The sequence below is a fragment of the Erpetoichthys calabaricus genome, chromosome 4 (assembly GCF_900747795.2).
Source record: "Erpetoichthys calabaricus chromosome 4, fErpCal1.3, whole genome shotgun sequence".
NCBI lineage: Eukaryota > Metazoa > Chordata > Cladistia > Polypteriformes > Polypteridae > Erpetoichthys > Erpetoichthys calabaricus.
The window spans coordinates 19563495-19585896 of NC_041397.2; the positions used below are offsets into that span (position 1 = coordinate 19563495).

At 40.1% G+C, this 22402-nt stretch overlaps 1 protein-coding gene across 4 annotated transcripts in view; it reads right to left on the bottom strand.

Annotated features, from left to right (window-relative positions):
- The window catches only part of robo1 (roundabout, axon guidance receptor, homolog 1 (Drosophila)), a 1485956-nt gene that overhangs the window by 74705 nt on the left and 1388849 nt on the right, over window positions 1-22402 (bottom strand). For all 4 annotated transcript variants that reach the window (XM_051926301.1, XM_051926302.1, XM_051926300.1 and 1 more), the window contains 4 exons: window positions 21351-21585; window positions 17538-17659; window positions 11944-12115; window positions 3066-3269 (listed from right to left, as the gene is read on the bottom strand). In XM_051926301.1, coding sequence (XP_051782261.1) covers window positions 3066-3269; window positions 11944-12115; window positions 17538-17659; window positions 21351-21585 — 733 coding nt within the window. The remainder of the gene's footprint in view (window positions 1-3065; window positions 3270-11943; window positions 12116-17537; window positions 17660-21350; window positions 21586-22402) is intronic.

A 22402-nucleotide genomic window follows, 5' to 3' on the forward strand; every position in this document is an offset into this window, starting at 1 on the left:
ACTTTCAATGAGACATGATGCTCAATAAATATAATTACCTGTCTCTGCTATCTTTTTTAGGTTATTTCAATAGTTAAAAAATGAAAACCTTAGTAGCAGATTTCCAATTCATGCTGCCTTTCAAGTGTACCATAGAAATCACTATCAGCCAAATGCTATTGTGTTACCTTTCATCTGCTTCTTTTCATGCTACATTCACAATTTATCAAAATTTATAAAAAAAAAAAAAAAAGAAAAATCTACAGTTTCAATTCTCTCTCAGAAGCAGTGGTCCTTAATACTGCAGCCATTCAAGCATCAACTTCAAGCCTGAGCATTAATTTTGAACCACAAGGCCATTCTAAAGGGGTCTAAAAAAGATCTTGCCATCGCATGAAAATGAAAATGCGGTAAAAGAAAAAAAAGGACCAACAATAAAATGAAATCTGCACACAGTAGCCCCTCACAGAAGACCTCAATTGTGACTATTATTTTAAAAAGCCAGTACATTAGCCAGGCTGTGTGTGGGAGAGGCACTTCAACAGATGTGAAGCCTAAAGCGAGACATTAAAGAGATATAATTACAGCTCTAATAAAGCTCAGCTAACTGTCGCTAACAGTCCACAGATTTATATATCAGTAGATACTGTGTATGCATGTTTTTCATTATTTCTTAATTGAAATTAAATAAATAAAATAGCTGTTAGAACCAAAACTCAAAAATCAAAATGCATAGAATTTTATCAAAGGTGTCACTTCGGTCAGACTGACAGTGATGGGGACCTGGTACTGAATCCTACTCTGATCGTGGTCTATATGATGTTAGCATGTTCTCCCCACATCTAAATAGATCCATTTTTTCCTCCAACATCCCAAATGCATATTTAATTTAATGTTGTTGATATTTAGCGAATGCAATTATCTTGTCTCAACAAGTCAATAGCAGATACCGGGGCTGTATGCACTGAACTTTAGGATGGGATAGTCGTCAACGATGTGGGCCATGATTTTCTGTTGTCCACAGGGACAGAGTGGGTTGCCACGATACCACCATCTAGGTTAGTTTGCAGCGAATCTGCCAGACCCTGTTCGGTAACGGTTCAGCATGTCCCGCCTGTTAAGGTCAAAACCTGGCACGTGTTTTGGCGGATCGCTGATCAGGAAAGAGTTAGCAGGAGGATCTACCTCCCATAGATTTTTCCATGTGTCAGCAACAATAACATCTCTAGGCAGAACCGGACTAATGTTTATGGTGGCCTGCTGCCCGGCCTGGCATGGCATTTCATTCAGAGCAACCAGTGAAATAACCTAAATGTGAAATTATATAATGTTATTATACTGGAAAATGAGCAGGCGTTATTGCTCTGTAGTGGCCACAAATCCTTTCGGTTTAACCTTCTGGCTTCTGGTTGGATGGTTTCTTGTTTTTTGTTCAAGTCGAGTTTTGACTTCATGTGCGTCTCACGCTCTTACAGTTAAACAGGAGCGCTATGATGAAAGGTGCGTATGTCTGGTGCTTTTGTAATAATATACTTTGAATAATATTTGGATGTTGTATGTGTTTTGGTATTTGTTACTGTGTATTTAATTTGTTTTATTTTTGTTTCAAATTTTAATGAAGTGTAGCGTATGGTCACATTTTTAATGTTTTCTTTTTCCCTCAGCGTGAATGAATAGGCTACAAGAAATGTTTTATGTTATTTTTTTTATTAACGAAACACGTATGTGAGTGGAATGATTTGTGTTTTTAAGTGTACCTGTTGTTCTTTATTTCTTGATAAGTTTGTTAATGAACGTGTCGTGTTATTTTAATACCAGTAATGGCGCACTGCACGTTACGAATACACTTGACTTGAGCATTCATAGTTTTCATCCTCTTTTTCTGTACGGTTAGCATTCGTTTGCTCAGAGGTTGATGCGCTTGCTGCTTCCTGAGCTGCTCTTCTTTTCTCCACCCTAGCGGCCCGCTTCTTCGCTTCTGTCGTTGGCATCTTTTCGTGTTAAAACTGATTACGTCAGTGTTTGTGTTGCAATTACTTAGTACATTTTCCTTAATTTTTCATTTAAGCGGGCACTTAAGTCTTCAATCTGCCTGAAGAATGATTTAAGATATGAAGAGGTAGGGGAAGTGACGGTGAAGGTGGTAGCGATGAGAACGGTGCGCGTACGCATGCAACACCCTTGAGTTGATTCTACAATAAAATAAAATAAATAGAGGAATAACCTTGGATGTCAATCATCACCCCCAAAGCGGATAGTAGACATCACATAGTATATGTGTGCCAAATTTCAGGTCAATAGGTCTAACAGTTTGCAAGCTACAGATGATTTAAAATCCTGGACAGACAAACGAACAGCCACGGTAGCGTATGAGATATAAAGATTTTTAAAGTGCGTCTCTCGCGCTCTGACAGTTAAACCTTAGCGCTATGATGAGAGACTGACTGAATAGGTTACACGAAATGTTTTATTTTATTTTATTCATGAAACAGAATAAAAAGATCACCATTTCAACTGTGGAAGTTCCTACACTGACTGTTAAAACAACTAAAGGTATATCGGACTGGAGTATGAAATAGACAATTTTTATTAGAAGAAACTGTTTTAAGGCTGCAAGTGTAAACTTCTTTTAAAAATAAACTGAGGTAGGAACCCTAAAAACGCTTTGTTTATCCTCATCTACACAGTCGATTACACCGTGTAGAATATTTATATGCTGAGCATATTCTCATGATTGCCTTTTTAGTACGGTCAGTAGGTCCCGAGACGGTCAAATTTGTATGCATCTTTTCACTGGTGTTTTATCCGGTATTTAGATTCTAATTATGCAAAGTTAAAAAAAAAGCACACAATTAGGCGCTAAGTAGGTAATCACCATAATTGTTATGTTGCTTTTTAGATATAATTGATCTTTAAAAGTGCTTGTGTGTAGCCTGGTATTACTTCAGATGGTATCTATAATAACATCTCTCAATGCCTAAGCGAAAGAGACAAATTTTAGATGCACAAAAAAAATATGGCAGTGATGGGTTTAATGCCATCAGCAAATGTGATACACGGCTGTCATCTAAAGTAAAAATGTTAACCTTTTCGAATCCCGGTATAGCTGCTGCTGAGGCCACTTCTTTTCTTTCTGTGTCTGTACAACCAAATGCTGAAGACCATCAAAATAATCCAGCAAGCGGCTCCAATCCCGGCAATAAAGGCCGGCTGCTTCACCACATCCGAGATCTGCTGTGTCAAGGTACTTGTGGACCGTTCATTATTGTCCGTGATTCTTCCTAAGGAATCTAATGAAACAGAAAAGATAAAAAAAAAGAGAGTTATAAACATCTTGTAGCAATTGGAACATGGACAGACCTTAAAGCCTCCTGAAAATTGATTAAGTGAAAAGCAATTGTCCCCGGTATACCTGCATGCCTTTGATATGTCATCGAGTAAAACAAAGCAAGTGTGACAAGAGATCAAGTATGGCTTATTCTACAAAGATCTTCTAAAAGGGCCTGGACACATTTACTGGTACCATTAGAAAGGATCATAAATAACTGGATTCGAGTGTCTAGCTGTTTTCTTTAATTAGTATCAGACATGTCTCCAATCGTGCAATTAGTCATTCAACCTATTTAAATGGAGAAAAATCATCACTCTGCTGCTGAACATGGACCAGAGAAAGCAAAAGATGGAGCTTTCTGAGGAAATCAGAAAGAAAATCACAAACAAGCAAATTAAAGACAAAGGCTAGAAGACCATATCCAAGCAGCTTGATGTTCCTGTGACAACAGTTACAAATATTCTGAAGAAGGTTATTTTCCATGGGACTGTAGTCAACCTCCCTGGACATGGCTAGAAAAGGAAAATGGGCAGAAGGCATAGTGAGAATGACAGAAAAAAGGCCAAGGATAACTTCCAAAGAGATAACAGCTGAACTTCAAGGTCAAAGTCCATTGGTCCATTGCACCTTCTACATGACAGAGAGCTCAATAGAAGAAGGCACAGGAGGTTGAAAGAGAGAGAGAAGCTGGGAGCATGCGCTTATTACAGTTTGTTGCCGCATCCACCACATGACAAACCACCTTCACCCACCTCAACACCACACTGGAACAGTGTGAGGTTTTTTACAGTGGCAGGAGTGCCAATCCTGCCACCAACTCCCAAGTTTATCTTGCAAGTTGGAAGATCTGCTTGCAGGGCAGGATGCAGGGTAACGTCATACCCAGGACGGAGCAATTGCAGGTTAAGGGCCCAATAGAGTGGAATCACCTCTGCCATTTATGGGATTTGAACTGGCAACCTTCCGATTGCCAGTGTAGACGCCTAACCTCAGAGCCACCACTCTGCCCACTATTGAAAGAAAACATTAAAAAGCCAGACTGAAATTTGCAAAAATGCACATTGACAAGCCACGGTGCATCTGGGGAGAATGTCCTTTGGTTTTCATTTCATTGCTTCAATTTCGGGAACCAACCCAGGACAGGAGTACAAGTCTGTCATGGGGCATTCATCCTGGGTGTCACCCATTAATATAACATAAGCACTTATAAGACATAGGGAAGACACTCATGCTTCCAACTAAGAGAATTCAAACAACACATGTGGCCAAACTGGACATCGAATCTGGATCCCCGGAGATGCAAGACATCAGCAGTGACCACTGGGCCACCGGCTGCATCAATTTAAAATCACTTCAGTTCACTTCAAAGCTGCAATGTAGTCTACAGAACCATGTCATTTCTGATAGAATAAAAGCAGAAAAGTGTAGCTTTGATTTTAATTTAAAACTACAATAAACGCCAACATTTCTGCAGCCTACCACTTCTTCAATGACTTGCCAAAGTGAACAGATGCTGGCTTTAAAACAAGTGACCAGCTTGCCTGAAGCAACCAAAGACAGAGATGTGCAAGTAAGGACTTGGAGGTCACAGTCGCTACATGTACTCGAAGCAACAGCTGCTAATTGATCCCTGAAAAAAGGACTCCCTGTCTAATTAGCCTCCTTCATGTACCGTAGGCCTCTGTGACACCTTTTACTGACATTCGTGTCTTCCAAACAGAAGTTTAAGCATTAGCTGTGCTCATGTTTGAACTCTCCAGTGAACAACTGAGTCTTTCTTTGTTTAGATTTACGTTAGATTATGTTGTAAATCACTTGGCAATAGTATTCCTCATTAAAGGCAATACACAGATAGCAGATGTTTCTGAAACAGCATCTTTCACATTAAACACACGTATTATGCTCATCTTTTTCTTTCTTTCTTTCTTTCTTTCTTTCTTTCTTTCTTTCTTTCTTTCTTTCTTTCTTTCTTTCTTTCTTTCTTTCTTTCTTTCTTTCTTTCTTTCTTTCTTTCTTTCTTTAACATAGTGTCTTTCAACAAAGCTTCTCTTTATTTCTTTTTATACAGATTCACAGATATTTGAAGTCTTGACCAAAAAGAAAAATACCCTCAGTCCTTTCAGTGAACAGATACTGAAAATTGTGCAAACAACTTTGTGTGTGAGAGAGAGGAGGAAGTTGGGAGAAGGCGCTGATTATAGCATCCACCACACTGAACAGTGTGAGGTTTTTCTACGTCCAGCGACTTAACTCCAGCTAGTCTATGACTCACTTCGACAAAATCAAATAGATGAGATTTTGTGTTTATTCATAGGGATGGGCTGTGTGCACATGAGTGCTGACAACCAATGAATGCTCATCCGGAAGTGCAGTGCATAGAATGCAGGTGTTTTGGACCTCACAAACAGAAGAAAAGCTTGTCTGTCTGATGTCTTGTGTTTTACATGCCACAACAGAATATAAAAAAGAAGAAGAAGGGCAGAGATTACAGATGAGACTCGCCATACCTGTTAATGCTTCACAGAGCATGGGCTCTCTCAGGCAGCACACTATTGGCTGTCACAAAAAGGGACAAGCATGACTGTGCTGGACGGTTGGCATTCAGTCGTTAAATGTGACATGCGCAGCAATTATATATATATATATATATACATTCATTGCATTCATAGTCTGAGTCCTGACCTGAATTGTGTGGGTAGTTACCTACCAGCTAACGCTTGTGGTTGGTCTGCCATTCGGCAAATATTTGCCACGGTGCCCTCTTCAGTTGCAAGAAGCAGATCATGGAATGTTGCATAGTTTACTGTCAAATAATGCAAAGAGTACGCAACACGTGTTTCGCCCTCATTTGAGCTCATCAGGCGTACACACTCTACTGCTCCCCTCTCAGGGATCGAACCTTTGACAGTAAACTATGCAATATTCCATGAATCCATTCCTTCCACTTCTGATTGGTGCACAGGCAGGTGACGTGACTTGCTCTTGGTGTGACAGACGGCCAGAATCCTTGCCCAGTTGGGACGCCCCTTTGAATAGAGGACCGTGGGAGAGGGTATGTCAACTGCAGTACCTCCCCCGGTACATGAGAGAGCAGCCCCCCACGGACTTGGAGCTTAGAAGCTCGACCCTGCTGGGGCTCATGGCCACTGACAGGGGGCATCTGGACAGCTCCGGAGCCTTGGCATGCAGCACTTCCGCCACACCCAGAAGTGCTGCCAGAAGAGGAGCCGATTCCAATGCAGCACTTTCGCCACACCTGCCGGAACTGCTGCCGGAAGTTGATCAGGGAGCACCTGGAGCACTTCCAGGTGCAGTATAAAAGGGAGCCCCACACTCCATTTGGGGAGCCAGAGTCGGGAAGCAGAGGACTGAGCTTGCGGGAGAGGAGAAGAGGCGGCAGGAAAAGACAAAAGAAAAGAAGTGTAAAGGACTGAGCCTTGTTGGGCATTTGGGCACTGTGTGTGCTGTGCAGGAAAAAAGAATAATAAATGTGTGTGTTCTTGGACTTGTGAGTCTGTGTGTCTGTCTGGGTCGGGCTGACCTTCCACACTAGTCACACAGTGTCAGCAGTGGGATATGAACTCAAAACTTCAGGGACTGAAGTCCAAAGCCTTAACCACTGCAAAAATATGAATCAACGAATCAACTCCTACAAAACAACAACATACTGTAGTAGCTTCATTGATATTTCTGACCAGATGGGTGCAGTGTGATGGCATTGGACTTCACACTACAGGCTTGTGGGTTCAGTCCCACCGCTGACTCAGCCGTCTGCTACAGAACTAGAGCTTTGTTTAAACCTTTACAAAGTAGATGAAATGTAAATGCACGCTGCTTTATGATCTCTGATGCAGATTCTGAGTGCCTTACTAAAGGTTTTTTTTGTTATCCCTCTATAAATTGGAAACATTGCTGCAGATTTTTATTTTGTTGTTGTTGACCTCATTTTTGCTTTCTCCATTCCCCTACAAACGATTTCCTTTTATCTGGTCACCGACAGAGAACATGGCCAGGGAAGTTTGCCAAATAAGCCTTTATTCCTGACTCTCTCTCACAGTCGGCTCCATGCCTTAGGTTTATTGATTTTAGGGATATTCGGGTTAACTTTAAGATTTTATAGAGGGACAAAAATGTGAGTATGTAGAGCATCTCAGTTAGACAAACTATTGTGCTGCTAAAGGTTTAAATCTCCTCGTCCTTAAAATGGAATTTTTAAAACAATATCTAATATGTCCATGCTTTTTGAGTGTATCATATTATAAACCAGGGATTTTTTTCCAATTCGGTTTAATATAATTTGTAAAAAAAGAAAGTGTTAGACACCTTGTCTCAGCACAATGTAGTAGTGGTACAAGAAATGTTAAAGTTAGTTTTCTGTGGTTGAACTTATTTACTGTCATGTTACCACCTGTCTACTGAACTGGCACGGAGGGTTTTTATCTAATATTCAATTTACGCTGTATAGTAGAAGAACAAAGATTAGACTCCGGGCAATTTTAAACTCTTCATAAAGCTGTTAACAAAGATCAGCAAGTAAGTAAGAAGATATCGGCCTGCAGAAACATTCAGGTGCGTTTGGAGACTTGGTTAGCTGGTGTGAAAGCTGGAGCATTTTTACATTTTCTAGTCACTTCATAGAGTTTGTTATCGGTTTTATTTATCACATATTTTTGTAACAGTGCACCGTATTCAAAAATGAACGTGATAACAGAATGATACTACTATTGGACACAAAGGTTTTTAAATACCGTTTTATAATATCATGTGGCTGAATTTACTTCCATGGACAGCAGATTCTAACTCCAAGTGATGGAAAGATTGGCATGCGATTGTTAGACAAATTGTAGTTCAAATTTATTAAACATTACACTTTTACTTTCCTGTACATGCCTTAGGTTTATTGATTTTAGGGATATTCGGGTTTACTTTAGAATTTTACAGAGGGACAAAAATGTGAGTATGTAGAGTGTCATGGCTAGACAAACTATTGTGTGGCTAAAGGCTTCAATCTCCTCATCCTTAAAATGGAATTTTTAAAACAATTTCTAATATGTCTGTGCTTCTTGCGTGTATCATATTATAAACCAGGGATTTTTTTTCCTCAATTGGTTTGGTGTACATTTTTAATATTTGTAAAAAAAGAAAGTGTTAGACACCTTGTCTCAGCACAATGTAGTAGTGGTACAAGAAATGTTAAAGTTATTTTTCTGTGGTTGAACTTACTTACTGTCATGTTACCACCTATCTACTGAACTGGCACGGAGGGTTTTTATCTAATATTCAATTTACGCTTTATGGTAGAAGAACAAAGATTAGACTCTAGGCAAGTTTAAACTCTTCATGAAGCAGTTAACAAAGATCAGCAAGTAAGTAAGAAGATATCGGCCTGCAGAAACATTCAGGAGCATTTGGAGACTTGGTTAGCTGGTGTGAAAGCTGGAGCATTTTTACATTTTCTAGTCACTTCATAGAGTTTGTTATCGGTTTTATTTATCACATATTTTTGTAACAGTGCACCGTATTCAAAATTAAACGTTATAACAGAATGATACTACTATTGGACACAAAGGTTTTTAAATACCGTTTTACAATATCATGTGGCTGAATTTACTTCCATGGACAGCAGATTCTAACTCCAAGTGATGGAAAGATTGGCATGCGATTGTTAGGCAAATTGTAGTTCAAATTTATTAAACATTACACTTTTACTTTCCTGTACATGCCTTAGGTTTATTGATTTTAGGGATATTCGGGTTTACTTTAGAATTTTACAGAGGGACAAAAATGTGAGTATGTAGAGTGTCTCAGCTAGACAAACTATTGTGTGGCTAAAGGCTTCAATCTCCTCATCCTTTAAATGGAATTTTTAAAAAATTACCCAATATGTCTGTGCTTCTTGCGTGTATCACATTATAAACCAGGGATTTTTTTTCCAATTGGGTTAGTGTAAACTCTTATAATTTATAAAAAAAGAAAGTGTTAGACACCTTGTCTCAACACAATGTAATAGTGGTACAAGAAATGTTAAAATTATTTTTTTTGTGGTTGAACTTATTTACTGTCATGTTGCCACCTATCTACTGAAGTGGCTTGGAGGGGTTTTATCTAATATTCAATTTACACTGTACGGTAGAAAAACAAAGATTTTAAACTCTTCATAAAGCAGTTAACAAAGATCAACAAGTAAGAAGATGTCGGCCTACAGAAACATTCAGGTGCATTTGGTGTGAAAGCTGGAGCATTTTTACATTTTCGAGTCACTTCACAGAGTTTGTTATCGGTTTTATTACGATTTTAATAACAGTACACCATATTCAAAATTAAATGTGATAACAGAATGCTACTAGTATTGGACACAAAAGTTTTTACATATCGTTTTATAATATCACGTGGCTAAATTTGCTTCCATGGACAGCAGATTCTAACTCCAAGTGATGGAAAGATTGGCATACGATTGTTAAATAATTGTAGTTCACATTTTTTAAACATTACATTTTAACTTTCTTGTATATGAAGTATAGAGAAAGTGTAGTAATCATGAAAAAATTTGATGAATGTTGACATTTTAGACCTCCCTTTGGAATTATGTCTGTGTGTAAACACGATAACTCAAAAACGTAACGAGATAGATGGATGAAATTTGGCATGTGGTTGTTACATCAAAATGGTAGATGTGTATTAACCTTTGGGCCAAATCCATCAACCGGAAGTGGTACTTTACCTGAACACATCCATTTGCCAACCCGCTGAATCCGAATACAGGGTCACGGGGGTCTGCTGGAGCCAATCCCAGCCAACACAGGGCACAAGGCAGGAACCAAACCTGGGCAGGGTGCCAACCCACCGCAGGACACACACAAACACACCCACACACCAAGCACACACTAGGGCCAATTTGGAATAGCCAATCCACCTAACCTGCATGTCTTTGGACTGTGGGAGGAAACCGGAGTGCCCGGAGGAAACCCACGCAGACACGGAGAGAACATGCAAACTCCACGCAGCGAGGACCCGGGAAGCGATACCTGAACACATATTCAATTATTTTTTTATCGATGCAGCTGCAGCGGCAAATTTATTCAACTTTACTTACAAGTATTAAGGTAGAAAATGCAAATTTCTATCAACGTTTGAGCTATTTCCGCTAACCAGAAGTGGTACTCGGAAAGTACACCTTATGAGAAGGACTTAGGAATCATAGCGGACACTACAATATCAACTGTTAGTGGTCAGAAGCCATTAAGAAGGCTAACAGAAAGTCAGGTTATATAGCGCCTTGATGTGTGGAGCACAAGTTCACAGAGGTTCTGCTGAAGTCTTTATAACACACTGGTGAGGCCTCATCTGGAGTACTGTGTGCAGTTTTAGTCTCCAGGCTACAAAAAGAACATAGCAGCACTAGAAAAAGACCAGAGAAGTCCAGGGCTACAGTGGATGAGTTATGAGGAAAGATTTAAAGAGATGAGCGTTTACAGTTTAAGTAAAAGAAGTTCAAGAGGAGACACAAGTGAAGTGCTTAAAATTATGAAGGGAATTAGTCCAGTAGATCGACACTGTGATTTTAAAATGAGGTCATCAAGAACACGGGGACACAGTTGGAAACTTGTGAAGGGTAAATTTCACACAAACATTAGGAAGTTACTTTTCACACAGAGAACCACAGACACTTGGAATAAGTGACCAAGTAGCGTGGTAGACAGTAGAACTTTAGGGTCTTGCAAAACTCGGCATGATGTTATTTTAGAAGAATTAAGTGGGTAGGACTGGTGAGCTTTGTTGGGCTGAATGGCTTGTCCCCGTCTAAATTGTTCTGATGTTCTAATATGTGTGTGTGTCTTGTGTCAGTAGGCACTACGATGGGCTGTCATCTGACTTATCTTGATTCTTTCTCCTCACCCAGTTCTGTCATGTTAGGTTGTGACACCCATAACCCTGAACTGGATTAATTTGCTCAGAAGACAGATGAATGGGCAAGACAGGATGAATTACAGTGAAAGAAATAATAAAGACTGTACAGTAAAATAATATGCCTGAGTGATTGCATTGTTAGTAATACAGTTTTACTAAATGATGCCACAGATTTCAATGGCTTTTTAGGAATCGTTATTTTCTATAGTTATAATTGATGACCAGTACATTAAAAACAAATAAACTGCATGGATTAAATGCAAAAATTATATATTGATCAAGCAGTAAAGGAGTTAATCACTTCAATCCCAGTGCTGCCCTTACAAGCCAAAAGAGAAAAAACACAAAGTCAGCTCTCTGTAGGAAAAATACGGCTCTCCTACAGCCACAAAAAATAACACTGAACTGGAGGAGATACTGTACATGTGTCAGTGTGAAAAGAAAAAAAACAAAAACTTTTGTGAAGATGCCGACATAATCATAGACACAAGCCTGTAGTTACACAGCTGCATTTGCCAGGACAGGCTCTCGCAGGTCACAATGGATCTGAAGTAACAATCCTGACATTTATAATAACATCTGTAGAATCATCCTTGATTAAACTAATTCAGCCTCTTTTGTTGATGCTCTTAAGCAGAACAGTTCGTGTTCAGTAAAAAAAGAAAAAATAAGTAATGCATGGAAGAAGAGAGAGATTCCTAAATGCATCTGAATCCATTACTCACCAAGCTGGATAAACCGGGATTCACTCTTCACGCCTAGACCTGCATCAGTGCTGGCGGCCACTTCCACACTGTAACGAATTCCCGGAGACAGACTGGGAATGACCACAGAAAACGTTGAGCCATCTACGGTCTTGTTAATATGGTAGCGGCTTTCATTTCCAAGACACCAAATCTAAATAAAGGGAACCAAAAGAAAAAAATATTTTTTTGAGATCAAAAACAAGCATTAAAAAAATGTTCATTTTTAGTTATAAATTATAACCCCTTTATGAGTTTAGGGAAAAAAGCTTTACAGGGAAGGCAGTGTGACATAATATATAAGGATTGAAAAACAAACCTCATGAGGATGCCAGCCCACTCACCATCACTGACTTAGCTACTGTGTGACATATTCATGGGAATGGGAATGGGAAGTTTATTTTCTGTCTTACACTGCCAGAGGAACCTACTTTCATCAAACTTAAACTTTTCCAATGAATAATTACACGAAGAGCTCAATCTGTTTAAAATCCGTTACATATACAGTGTACGTATATATTGTGGTAAGTGGCTGGGGGTGGCACCCAGCCGGGATGCCCGGAAGGACCGGAGGAGGGCTTACGCCTCCTCCAGACCATGATGGGGTGACCGCCCTGGTTGCTTTGGGGACCATGGGAACTGAGCTTGGAAGCTCAACCCTATAGGGGCCCATAGTCACCATCAGGGGACGCCCCGATGCCTGTGGAGCCGAGCCCTCAGCACTTCCGCCACACCTGTGAAGTGCTGGAGGAAAGAAGACCAGGGACACCTGGAGTGCTTCCGGGTGCACAGCCGGTACTCCAGCCACACTGGGGTGGAAGCTAATTGTGAGGTACCTGGAGCACGTCCGGGTGGGGATAAAAGGGGCCGCCTCCCTCCATTCGATAGCTAGAGTCGGGAGGACGAGAGACAAGGTCTTGGAGGAGAGGATAGGAGGCGGACCAGAAAAGGAGAGGCATTGGCAAGAAGGCCTGGACTTTGGGGGAGTTTTGGGGGTTGTGTGCACTTGTGTAAATAAACGTGTGGTGGTGCTTTTAAACATGTCTACCTGTCTGTGTCTGGGCTGTCTTCCACAATATATATATATATATATATATATATATATATATATATATATACACAGTATATACTGTATATATATACACTCCTACACTCCCCAAATTTGCATGAATGGCAAAATACAACACTCAACACTGTCAGCCAATAGAATAGGCCTATAAGGCCAATGCTCTTATTTGGTATTTTTATTATCAATTTTTTTTTTGTTTTAACACTTCCTCACAGATACACAGACACACAGACACTTGCTCTTTTATTAACTGGATAATAACAACATATAATAATAACACTCATACTTAACACACATAAACACACCTCTTCTTCTTCTTTTTCTTGGCAATCTGACCTTATCACTGAACTCATCTTTAGAGATTTACAATATGATATTGTATATAAGGATGCTACTCTTCTATTAATTACCGAATATACTTGCGGATAAGTTCTCCTGCGGATAAGTTGGGACTTGATTTTAACGTATAATTTCCGGTATTTTATAATGTCGGTTGTATAAGTTGAATGTGGAAAACTCTTGCGATTGGTCCAAGAGATTATGATATGCTAACACCCACCTGAGAGAATAACCACGGAGCCCACTGCCTTTTATTTTCTATGTCGGTATGGCAATGCGCTGTATCAGTATGCTGCTGCTGGAGTATGTGAATTTCCCCTTGGGATTAATAAAGTATCTATCTATCTATCTATCTATCTATCTATCTATCTATCTATCTATCTATCTATCTATCTATCTATCTATCTATCTATCTATCTATCTATCTATCTATCTATCTATCTATCATCGTGTGCTCCTAACCTCTTTTTCACTTTCTCTATTGTGCCTATGTGACCACACGGTAATACCTGAACTATTCCGAAACAACGTTTGCACTGATTTGTGTTGTTTGTATCTCACACCCTTTATCGTAAGAGCATCCCTTATCTACGATGGAGTGTTCGATCACAAGAAAATATGAAGCTGATTTTAAATTAAACGTCATTGAAGTGGCGAAAGAAATTGGTAACTTGCTGCTGCAACAAAATTTGATGTGTCTGAGAAACTGATGCGAGGTTGGAGGAAGCCAGAAGATGTAAAAAAAATATATATAAGTGTTGTATTTTTGAACGGGCGTAAAATTTGCGGTCTGATTTTATGATTGGTTTTTCAGGTTTCAAGACCCCGACTTATACGTGAGTATATACCGTATCTATACTTTATCAAATCTTATGGGTTTCTTGATTTATTTTGTCTTTGTTGCTTATTCATTGATATTCTTACCTAATCTTTTTTCTTTTCTTGTAACTTCCTTTTTGACATCTTGTAAAGCACTTTGAACTACAATACATTCTTTGTATGAAAATGAGCTACAGAAATAAATGTTGTTGTTCTTCCTCTTCTTCATCTTTTCCTACTTCTATGTGGGGTCCGATGTGTTCTATCAAATGTGGTCCTGCACCTCCTCCCTAGTCAGACCGTTTCCTTCAGATCTTCTTTTATTTTATCCATTCACCTCCACTTTGTTCCTCACTCACTTTCTCTTCCCCTGTATGTCCATTCCCATCACTCTTTTGCCCATCATATTCATGGTCTCTCCTCATCATATATCTATACCACTGCAACCTAATTTCTTTTTCTTTCGTGGATTTCTCTCCCACTTTTGTTGTACCTCTGATTGTCTCACTTCTTATTCTGTCCATTTTTGTAACCCCACATGTTCTCATTTCTGCCACATCCAACTTCTTCTCCTGCATTCCCTTTACTGGCCATGGCTCAGCTCCATACATCATTGCCAGTATTACCATTGTCTTAAAAACCTGACCTTTAACCTCGTCCCTAATTCTTTAATAACACAACACTTCTAATACCTCCATCCATCCATTTTCCAACCCGCTGAATCCGAACAAAGGGTCACGGGGGTCTGCTGGAGCCAATCCCAGCCAACACAGGGCACAAGGCAGGGAACCAATCCCAGGCAGACTTCTAATACCTTCTTCCAATTATCTCATCCACGCTGCACTCTATGGATCCTTGACATTTCAACTTCTCCACTCTTTCAGTATCTCTCCCTGTAGGTTAACTTCTGAATACTGATCCTCATTAAGCTTCATATATCCTGTCTTTCCTGTACCTATTTTTCTTCAACCCTCTATCTTCAAAAGCCCTTCTCTATTCTTTCACTTCCTTTTTTCTGGTGCTACAGAACACAATGTCCTCATCAAAAAACCTGCACCAGGGGGATTGGACTTTTATACATATTACATAGACATATAAAGTACATATGTGTTTATTACACACATAAACACACCTATCAAGTAAAGAATAGTAAAATTGAAATCATTCTCCTCAATTAGTTATATCACACGCATCTGAACATATAAAGTGCAATATAGCATAGACAAGTATAGTGGAATGCAAAAACCTCCATACGATTTCTTGAATTGAGTTCAATAAGGTCTGCTGTGTGTATTGATAATAAGTGTGGCAGAGAGCCGGGGCCCGTGCCCTGCTGGGACACCTCCACAAAGGAAGGACCGGCTGAGAGAGTGTGCTCAGGGCATTATCTTCCCCAGAATGCTAGAAAGCAGGACCCCTGGGTTGTTGAAGTACCACAGAATCCCACAAGGGCTTCATGGGAGTTGGAGTTTGGTACATCCCTGTTGGGTTCTGTGGGCGCCATCAGGGGTTGTTGCAGGGGCTTCAGAGTCCTTCTGTGTTAGGTTTCCACCTCACCCAGAAGTATTTCCAGATAATTCTAATGGGCACTGGAGGTACACCCTGGTTCAGGATAAAAGGAGCCCACTGCCACTACTCAAGGAGCCAGAGTTGGGAGGAAGAGGGACGAAACTCGGCAGAGGAGGAGTGGAGGCAGAAGGAAGACAGAGAATGAAAGAAAGAAAGTGCTTTATTGTTGTTACTGGTGCTTTTGTACTGTGCTGTGCAGCTGGGGGAAGAAGTAAAGGGTTTCCTACAGCGGAAAATAAAGCCGGTGTGTTGCTGGACTTGTGCCTGGTGTCTGGCTGTGTCGGGTTTGGGGTGTGCCCCCTGGTGGCCACAAAAGGAAAACTACTGTCGGTAAAAGGCAACTTCTAGGCTAAAAATAAAAATTAAAAAATCAGGAGTGCTCTCCCCTTGACTTTCTCGTATACTCAGATATGGAGATGGATATTTGAGTAGTAAACCTAAACACAATGATTATATTTTTATATTATGTACATTAAAGAGCCATCAATAACAAATCAAATCAAATTAATAATATATTGAACAGTTATTACAAAAGTAAAGTTGAATAAATCAGACTCTGCATCTGCATGAATAAAAGGTGAAGTACCACTTCCGGTTAGCTGTAATAAAGTTTTGTACCTAATAATTGTATGCAAAATTTGGTTGACCTAAGTGACACACAGACAGACACACAGACATAATTCCAAAAAAGGTATTTTTGGACTCAGGGAGGTCTAAAATGTCGAGATTCATCCAAATCTCGAAATCGAATTTTTGGACGATTATAATAATTTCTCTACGAGAAAGTAAATCGGACTCAGGGAGGTCTAAAATGTCGAGATTCATCCAAATCTCAAAATCAAATTTTTTGGACGATTACAATAATTTCTCTACGAGAAAGTAAATCGGACTCAGGGAGGTCTAAAATGTCGAGATTCATCCAAATCTCGAAATCGAATTTTTGGACGATTACAATAATTTCTCTACGAGAAAGTAAATCGGACTCAGGGAGGTCTAACATGTCGAGATTCATCAAAATCTCGAGGTCGTATTTTTGGACAATTACAATACTTTCCCTATATTTCGTATACGAGAAAGTTAAGATTCTCATAGTCACAGGACTTCAGCTGGTAAGCCAAACACTGATTCTAAGTTTCTTTTTTATTTTTTCACATGGAAATACATTTTTTTACTACTTTTACTTTCATTTGTGCTCTAAAATGTGCCACAATTTATATATAATTTATAAACATATCTTTTACTGCTGATTGAATTGGCAGCCTTGTTATTTAACAGGCAGCACCCTAGTCGTTAGGTCATACATTATGGTTATTCTTTTTCATAAATAAATCCCTCAAACTGTGTGCTGTTTTGTTTAAATAAATAATATTACTTATGCTTACGATGGTAGTTACTGTGCGGCATTGCTGTGGTTGCACAACACATTGGGATAATGTGAAATATTATATATTGTACCGTCTACTCTACTGTATGTTACTATTGTTAAATCTATGGCTCTAACACATAGACAGATTTCTTACCAACTCTACTGCCTGGTGGTGAAGATTCCTTCACTCATCGGCCACTGTGATTGTTTTCTCTTCCCTGTGTATTACTTTTATTTTGACCAGTTACCAATATTGTGGCCTAAACAATACAGTATATATAATGCATGCATAATCTAAAAAGGCTCAAATGTAAAGTCTGGAAATAAGCATACACAGTATTCATGACACTGATCTGAACCAGCAGATGGAGCTGAGCATCCATAAATTCCACTGTTAGCAAAATTGTAGCCTACCTTATACTCCTGCACTACACCGTTTTGGGAGTCCAAGGGGGGTGGTTGCCAGGAGACGATGATTGCTGTCCCATTGTCATCGTTCTTTGTTACCTTTACACTCTGAGGAGGGGCACTGGGAGCTGATCATAAAGGGACAGAGGCAGTGAGACGTGAATCAAAACAGAGCAATAACGTTTAACATGAATCTATCTATAAAAACATGTCAATCAAAAGATGCTTAGCTAGTAAGTTTACTAAAGACCCCCTGTTTATAAGAGAGATAAAAAACGAGGCTTCTTAATATTCACAAAGACCACAGGGATCCTTATTTCTCAAACATAGGATGGTACCTCTAATGGCACAAATGGGAGGATGGCAGATGGATCTTACCCTCCTAGTTCCCAGAATAACCATAAATATTTTTTTTCTCTGCTATAAAAAAAACAAGGACTTTTCTTTTTTTTTTACCTCACGTATAAAAACATGCAAAAGACATTAAGTTATATTGCTTTGGCAGATGCACATGGCCAATATATTATTTTGTTGCATTTTTATGAGCAACGCTTTAATGAATTCCACTTGTCACAGATTTCAAAAATGTCATTATTTTAATTTCAGAGTGGCTGATAGTTTGTAGTTCATGGAGCAGACATTTGAAAACCACACATTACCGGGAAGTCTATATTAAACAAAACGAAAATGTTTTCTCTCTTTGCATTATTTTTTAAATTATAGCTAACCGACAGTGTCGTCCATAACGTTTGGGACAAAAACATTTTTTTTACCTTGATTTACCCCTCTGCTCCAGAGTTTGAAGTAAAAAAAATCAAACAATTCAGATATTGTGATTAAAGTGCACATTGCAGACTTTCATTTAAGGGGATTTACATACGTTTTGATAGAAATGACTCCACTTTTTCTACATTGTCCCCCTAACTCAGGGCACTATAATGTTTGGGACACAGCAATGGCTGGTCTATTAAAGCAGTCATATTTAGGACTTTGTCGCATGTCCCTTGCATGCAATGACTGCTTGAAGTCTGCCATTCATTGACATCAACAGGTGCTGAGGATCTTCTCTGGTGATTCTCTGCCAAGTCTCTAATGCAGCCATCTTCAGTTCCATGCTTGTTTTGGGGGGTTTGTCCCCTTATGTTTTCTCCTCAGCATATGGAAGGCCTGCTCAATTGGATTTAATCAGGTAACTGGCTTGGCCATTCAAGAATTTTCCATTTTTTAGTTTTGAAGGACTCCTGTGTTGCCTCAGCAGTATGTTTGGATCATCATTTTGTTGTAGGATGAAGCATCGTCAAGTGAGTTTGGAGGCATTTACTGGAACTTGAGCAGATCAGATGTTTCTATTCACCTGAGAATTCATTGTGCCACTGCTGTCAGCAGTTCTATCATCAATGAAGAGAAGTGTGCCAGGACCTATGGCAGCCATACAACCATGTTTAACAGATGAGGTGGTCTGCATTGGATCTTGGGTAGTTCCTTTTTATCTCCAAACTTTGCTCTTGCCATCATTCTGATGAGGTTCATCTTTGTCTCAAGTGTCCACAAGACCTTTTTCCCAGAATTCTGCAGGCTTTTTTAAGTCCTTTCTCACAAACTGTAATCTGGCCATCCTGTTTCTGTGGCTAACTAGTGGTTGGCAGCTTGCAGTGTGTCCTCTGTATTTCTGTTCATGAAGTCTTCTGCTGATAGTCGTCTCTGACACACACACACATCGATCGGCCCCCTAAATACTGATTCTGATCTGTCGAATGGACGTTTGTGACTTTTTCTTTACCATAGCGAGGATTCTTCTGTTCTCAGCAGTGGAGGTCTTCCTTGGCCTTGTGACGATGCGGGTTCGCTCCATGTGCACATTCAGCTTCAAGGAGCCCTGAACCCGACACCGTCGGCAATGTCACCGATGAGCTTGGCAGTGAGGCCCAACAAAGCAAGGGGATGGTGCAAAAAGTGCAAAGTGCTTTTATTAAAAACAACAAAAATCAAAACCGTGTCCAAATAAATAGTGCAGTGTATTCAAAAGACTTCAAATAAATAATCCATTAAAATGGGTGAAAGGTGGAGGTTAAAATCCAATAGAAAAAAATCTTTTAAAAACATCAACGTTAAAACAATAGCTGGAAGCAGTCTCTTAAAATCCAAAGCACGGTGCCTTCTTCTTTCTACCTGGCGGCTCCCCTGCTTCTCCCATCGGGCTTCGCAACAGAGGAGTCGCCCTACCTGCAGGTGCAGCTGCCTTCCACACTGGTCAGGTAGCCCTCCAATCCCTGGCTACGTCGGGCTCCATCAGGACCGAGACTAGGTTTCTTTCCCCAGCAGCCAGGGCGCTCACGCTGGGGCTAAACTAGCCCAAAGCCTCCATGACTGCCGCTGCCTTTCGACAGCCAGTCGTCTTCAATACTGGTCACTCCAGCTTCGTGATCGCTCAGGTGGAGCGACCGCTTTCTTCAGCCCAACACTCATCTCAGCAGCTCCTGGGAACAATTATGGATGCGGATGACTCCTCACCTGTGCACTTAAGTGAGAACTGCCCGCATCACGAACTCCCCGGGAACCGCTTGGCCACACACACCATACCCCCTCGCTAAGACTCGAGTGTGTCGATTATTTATTTTAAAAGTGGCCTTTTTGTCGTGAGCTGTGGACCCGCCACACCACAGGCCTACCAGTCCCTTTGTGATTACTGAGCTCACCAGTGGGTTCTTTCTTCTTCATGATATTAGAGACTGTTGATTTAGGTCATCCTAAGGTTTTGCCGATGTTTTATTCTTGTTTTTCAACCTCAAGATAGCTTCTTTGACTTTCATTGGCATAGCTCTTGTCCTCATGTTGAACAATGGAAGCTACGGAACCCAAAGCGTAGAAACAAGCCGAGGTATCTTATGAAGCAATGAAACCCACCTGAGGAATCACAAACACCTCTGATGCCAATTGTTCCCAACATTATGAGGCAAGATATAAAAAAAAGTCTGTGGTGGGCTGGCGCACTGCCCAGGGATTGTTTCCTGCCTTGCACCCTGTGTTGGCTGGGATTGGCTCCAGCAGACCACCGTAACCCTGTAGTTAGGATATAGCAGGTTGGATAATGGATGGATGGTATAAAAAAGTGTCGTCACTTCTATACAGTGAGACCGAAATGTATGCAAATCCCCTTCAATGAAAGTCTGCAATGTGCACTTTAATCACAATGTCTGAATTGTCTGATTTGTAATTTTAAACTTTGGAGCAAAGGGGTAAATCAAGGAAAAATGTGTCTTAGTCCCATTGTGGAAGGCAATGTAATATGACTTTTTCTGCTATTGAGTTTGTAGTTCACAGAGCGGACACTGAAAAACCACACATTTTCAGGGATTGGGTAATAATCAAAGAGAGAATTTTTTTTTCTTAGCATTACTGTATTTTCTTTTGTATGATAACTAACCCAATAAGGAGTTTTCAGCAAACAAATACACTTGCAACATACTTGCTGAAAAAGGTTACGAAGAGGATCAGAAACAATCTGTCAATTACGCATACTCGGCAGCAATTGTATTTATGACAGCAGTTATCCTGCGAGTAACTGTTTTAATCTATCTGCAGATTTAAAGTGGATTAGGTGCTTGAGAGCATGGAACAATTCAGGATAACTGACTTCGGAAGACTGTCCAAAAAAAGGTGAGTCACTGACGAGCTTTCAAACAGCTCCTTTCATCAAAACATTTGCTTCAGAGACAAAGCTTGGAATTGTATTGCTTTTATTCAGGGGAATGTTGGCACTGAAGGCTTCTTTCAAAAAAAAAAAAAAGAAAAGAAAAGAAATGAAAAAGAAAGAGGTACCTTCTTCAAAGGTTTTTGCATATTTCACTTCACTGTCTGTCCCTTGAAACTCATTAAAGAATGGACGGGCTTTGAACTCGTAGGTAACGCCTTTCTTCAGCTGAGTGATGATGGAGCTGTCTTCTGTAGGAGACCTCACTTCAAACACGGACCAGTCTGACTTGCTTTGCCCATCTGCAGCAGTGGGCCTGTACAGGAGCTTATACCCCTGAACGTAGGGAGACTGCTGTTCCACCTGGAAAAAACAGAAACAGGGTGCAAAGAAAGACAGAGGAGAGAAATCTATGAAAAACGGCTTCTCCTTCTAATGCTCACATTAACAGATAATAAGGTGCCGACATCTAAATCAAGGGCAAGCTTTGTCTGAAGTAGTAGAAATACAGGGCGATAGATAGATAGATAGATAGATAGATAGATAGATAGATAGATAGATAGATAGATAGATAGATAGATAGATAGATAGATAGATAGATAGATAGATAGATAGATAGATAGATAGATAGATAGATAGATAGATAGATAGATAGATAGATACTTTATTAATCCCAAGGGGAAATTCACATACTCCAGCAGCAGCATACTGATACAAAAACAATATTAAATTAAAGAGTAATAAAAAATGCAGGTAAAAACAGACAATAACTTTGTATAATGTTAACGTTTACCCCCCCGGGTGGAATTGAAGAGTCGCAGAGTTTGGGGGAGGAACGATCTCCTCAGGACGGTGACAGCAGTCTGTCGCTGAAGCTGCTCTTCTGTCTGGAGATGACACTGTTTAGTGGATGCAGTGGATTCTCCATGATTGATAGGAGCCTGCTGAGCGCCCGTCGCTCTGCCACGGATGTCAAACTGTCCAGCTCCAAGCCTACAATAGAGCCTGCCTTCCTCACCAGTTTATCCAGGCGTGAGGCGTCTTTCTTCTTAATGCTGCCTCCCCAGCACACCACCGCGTAGAAGAGGGCGCTCGCCACAACTGTCTGATAGAACATCTGCAGCATCTTATTGCAGATGTTGAAGGACGCCAGCCTTCTAAGGAAGTATAACCGGCTCTG